Source organism: Hemicordylus capensis, chromosome 3, assembly GCF_027244095.1.
Source record: "Hemicordylus capensis ecotype Gifberg chromosome 3, rHemCap1.1.pri, whole genome shotgun sequence".
Classification (NCBI taxonomy): domain Eukaryota; kingdom Metazoa; phylum Chordata; class Lepidosauria; order Squamata; family Cordylidae; genus Hemicordylus; species Hemicordylus capensis.
In genome coordinates, this window is record NC_069659.1 from 292007759 (window position 1) to 292012667 (window position 4909).

The 4909-nt window shown below is 38.8% G+C and overlaps 1 protein-coding gene across 1 annotated transcript in view; it reads right to left on the reverse strand.

The window, feature by feature from the left end:
* Positions 1–476, reverse strand: part of AIRE (autoimmune regulator) — a 28838-nt gene extending 28362 nt beyond the window's left edge. Inside the window, exon 1 of the mRNA XM_053311222.1 lies at positions 249–476. Coding sequence (XP_053167197.1) covers positions 249–443 — 195 coding nt within the window. The 5' untranslated portion in view covers positions 444–476. The remainder of the gene's footprint in view (positions 1–248) is intronic.
* Positions 477–4909: the final 4433 nt, after the last annotated feature.

The following is a 4909-nucleotide window of genomic DNA, read 5'->3' on the forward strand; positions in this document are numbered from 1 at the left end:
TAACTATAATTCTTTTTTCACAGAATAAAAGGAATACTTAATACTGAGATGCAAAATAAAAACCCCAAATTAATTACAGAGAATATATCAAAGATGGACATGAGTCATAAACTGGTCATGTATAAGCTACAGAACAGGTATGTAATTAGAAACATACTTCACTGCACATCATACATTCAACTTGTGAACAATTCCAGCATTATAATCTAAAGAGCAAGCAGGCTCAGTATTGTTCTTGTTTTTCTCACCTTGAACATCTCTTCAGAAACAACTTCATGATCAGCAAGTCCATGAAGTAATGGGAAAACATCATCCACTGCCATTGCAATCTCCGTGCGGTACAGCTTCAGTAATTTCCGCAGGTCCCCCTCTCCCAGTGGCCTATCGGAACTGAACATCCTGGGACAGAATAATGTGTTTTCAGGATTGTAAGGAGCATCCATCCTCCAGATCCTTTTTTTTTTTGGCACCTTACATATTCCAGCCCTTACTAGAAGACACACTCATTTCTGAGGTATTCTCAAGGTACATCTCTTTTTGTAATGGTAGATGCAAGGAAAGACTTTGCATCTGTGGTGTAAGTGACCCTGCTGTATAGTTTAAGTCTCTACAGCAGCTTCCTGAATGATTTTATAATCCATATTGTCAACTGAGTTGTCCCTCCAGTGTGCAGAAATCTGAAAATTCAAATTTATGTGCACAGCTTGGAAATGACACTCGTGTTCATGTTACTCTTTTTCTATTTCATTGTCTTTCACCTCCTCGATGCCTCCTAAGCACCCTGATTTATTTTGCTCACACTGTCCTTTCTAAAAAATGGAGAGAGCCGGCACAATTGACCTCACCTGTCACACTGAGATACAATTTAATATATGTATGTAGCATTAGCAAGCTTTCTGCAAGTACTTGCACTCTATATACTGCTCAATCTGTGGAACAAGAGTGAGTGTAGGGGGTTAGAAAATGGAAAGGAAAAAAAACCCACCGTAAAAACCCCTTATTGAGGAACTAAAAGAATCCCAGTGACGAACCCCTGATTAATCTGGGAACCTGAAGCTATCTCCAATTAGTCTCTATTTGTCTTGCTTGATTATCTGAAAATGTCTGAGAGGTTCACTCCACCCTGTACCACCTGCACACCCTGTATATTGCCGTACATGATTAGAAACTAGAAGGGTTGTATTGTGTATGGGCTGGTGATGTGCATGGGCTGGTGCATGCGCTCTCAATTGTGCCATCGGCTTAATGTTTAAGCTATATTAGAGCTTTGGACAGTAGTGCAATGTCTGCAGAAGCAGCTATAATCAATTACATATTCATTCTGAGAAATGATTATTATATGTTATTGTTATATTTTCATTGAGGCTGAATCCCAGACCCGATCCCGGCAGCACCTTTGTGGCAAACCCGCCTCTGGAGCAACCCTCTAAAATGAGGTTAGGAAAGCGAGTGCTCGTCTAACCCTGTTTCTGTGATCGACTGCCAGTCGTGGTTGCTTGCAGCCATGGCTGGCAGATTGCGGGGCTCCTGGCCAGCTCCAGGGAGGAGAGGGGGGATCCTCATAATGCACCGATCTTTTCCAGATCCTTTCTGCACTGTAGCAAGAAATGCTAGAGAGCTTGTTAATGAAAAGCTCTGGGTCATCTGAGGATTTGGCCTTCTCAATAGGGGCATTGCAATTATTCAACACTCCTCCAGTCTGTGCTGTGTGTCTGCTGGATATTCTCATGTAGGCACTGGTGTCCAGACATTTTAACAATACTGTACAACATTGTGACATCTTTAGTGAATGGCTTTTAGTTTTGTGTTTGCCAATTACAGCTGCATTTAAGAATTTTTAGTTTTATTACTTTTGTAGATTTCATTGTGTGTAATGTCGTGGTGTTTGGTTTTAATTTGCAAGCCACCTTGAAAATATTTGTCTTAAAAATCAGGATAAAAATTTATTTAAAAACTAACTAGCAAGTTCTGTGGGCCGCTTAATCTCAGGACTTTTATGGACTTCCCAGAATTCACATATTCCTTTCAAAAGAAACCAAACACTTCTGTCTCTTGCTCTCGAATGTAATTCAGGGTAGCTGGTAGCAGTTAATTATAGGCTATGGGTGGCTTTGCTTTCTACACGTCAGTTCTGGGAGAGCTCATTTCAAGAGACTGCAACTCATGCAAAATAAATATATCACTAGTCCCAGATACACTAGAAGTATCACAGTACCTTGAAAGACTCCTGACGTTAGCTGTCGGCAATCTAAGAATTTATGGACTTTCCATGATACCTAGTCATTATCTCTTAACTGCCAAGTTCCCCACCCACTGAAAAGAAGTTTTAAAAAGTCAGAAAGCTCATCATAGTCACCTTAGCTCTAATAATTCTGAAAGCCTCTTTTGTATTTTTACTAATTCTAGAGGGCCATATCACTACATTCACCAAAGAAAACATTTGCTAAAATTTGAACCAGTTTTCTATTAAACCCCTTTCCTATCTGTGCCCCATAGCTTTGCACCACTGATCATTCTGAACCTCTCTCTTGTTAAGCTTCCCCACTTTTCTCTCTCTGCTCCACAGCTCTATTTGCATCACCATAGATCTACATCTCCATCTGTGCTATCTTTCTCCTTTTGTCTGTTTCCCCACTCACAGGCCCATTTCTCAGACCCTCTCTTCAGGCCCATTTCTCAGGGTCTAAACTAGATGAGACAAGCTATTGTGAGTGGATCTTTCATGAGTTTTTCATAGCTAAAAGCAGTGGGGTGGGGGAATTTGGATTAGGACAGACACTTGCAAGTACCTTGTAATGTATTTAGATGGAGATACAATTATACTAAATAAATATAGTAGTATTGAGCAATGTCACTGCTGCTTCATTCAGTTTTCACTCGTTTCCCAAAGATTTTTTATTGCTTCTATTAATATTCTGCAGAATAGCAGCAATTTAGAGAAACATTTTTAATTCTCACAACCATATCATTTGTACCCTCAGAGTGTTTTTAAGTCAGATGCAGGGGGATGCTTTTCATAACACAGAATCAGAAACAATTATTATGGAACAGCAGCAATAGTATTTGGATTAGACCCACTTGGGAGAATCACAGCTCAAAACAGTTCCATTGGTGGTGGTTGGTGTTTAGTTGGCAGAAATCAGAGGAATAGTAAGGAATACATAAGCAAATGGGGTTAGCTTTTGGAACTAGTCTTGAGTGATCAACTTCCAGTTTCAGCTACACCTAGATGCAATCATCTTTCTTACTCCTGCCAATCTGACTTTTGACTGATACAGTATTGGACTTGTGGCTTTGGTCCATCTCCCATCTAAAGACAGAGGAGGCAATTGCTGACAGTTGATCCTGTTCTATCTTTCTTTGACTTTCAATAATGTTTAACCTAATGTGTTGGTATTATAGCTGCATGACTTACTTGGGAGCCACTGAGGGAAGTGCTCATGAGTGATCTTAATCACTCTTCGCTGGAAAAGATTCACTTGATACTGAAAAGACAAGTGACCACTTATCTCTTTAGGCTAGTCCAGGACTCTGTAAAGACAGCTAGCGCACAGCACTATCAATATGCAGATAACCCTAGACACTGTCCTCTTCATCCAATCTTGCTGCTTATTTAGTGTCTGATGCTAGCTCGACTCAAGTAAGCTGAATTCAGACAAAACCAAAGTAATGATTGTCACTGTGCTTAGCTCTGTCAGTGTGCCTTACTCTGACTTCACTTCCCACCCTTTCTTTCCCATGTCTTCAGGATCTGTTCTGGCCATTTTTTCCTTGCTTTCTCAGCTCCCACAGAAGCTCTATTCCCCATTGTTAAATTTCCCCATCATGTTACCCGGCTTTACACCCTCCTTGCAACCCATGCTATCAAGCTTGAAATATAAGCTATGCTAGATTAGTCTAAATATATATTTTCTTGTAAATGGTTATTTTGTATACCCTGCCACCAGATAAAAATAATACACCTAGTATTTTGTATAGGCTTTAATATCCGGTGCTTACATGTGAAAATGAGATTGATGTTCTGCATAAATGTTCAACCTGCAATTCAGGCCAATTATTTCTAAAGTAAAATTATTAAAGATTGTGATGTGCTGCAATGTCCAATTTAGCATACTGAAGTTACAACAACAAAGCCTAGAGTTGTATGGCACCTTGAACAAATTTATTGTAGCATAAGCTTTCATGGACTACCAAACATGAAACTTTATGCTATAACAAATGTGTTATTACAAACGCGATGCTATAACAAAAATACTATATTCTTATAGCATAGACTTTCTGTGAGTCCCAACAGTTTCAACAGGATTTATAGGCAGACAACTAGCCACAGGGTTGTAGTATGGCACTCTGCTCCTAAGTATCTGTGCCAGCATAGCTGGCTAAACTACTGATGTAACACATTTTACAATACTATAAAATGTTTACCTGCTTGTATGTACCCTATTAAGCATATTTGACAAGGACTGTCTTGGGAGAGGTCTATTCTTCATCCAGGCAGATAGTATTATTCAGATCCAATGATGAAGTAATTAATGCTTTTTCTTCAACTTGGCATGACATGAAAATAATGCTGCATGTTTCAAACTAATAATTTTTAGTCTCTATGGACACAAAGGAAATGATCAGACTAAAGTATCATTGTGGAGAAGGTTAACAATGACATTGCTATTAGATCTTAGACCTAAAGAAATTATTTATTGGCTAAAATTTCATTTAAATATTCTATTTTACTGGTAAACATGGTAGTGTGTGAGCAAAACTTTAAAAGCTAAAGAGTAATATAATGAATGTTAACTTTAGCAGACTCTAGGTCAGTTCACTCACTGGGTATAGCATAAAAGGAAGAGTTGCATCCATGTATAAGCCATTGGATTAATCACTATAGACAGAACTTTCATATCACACAATG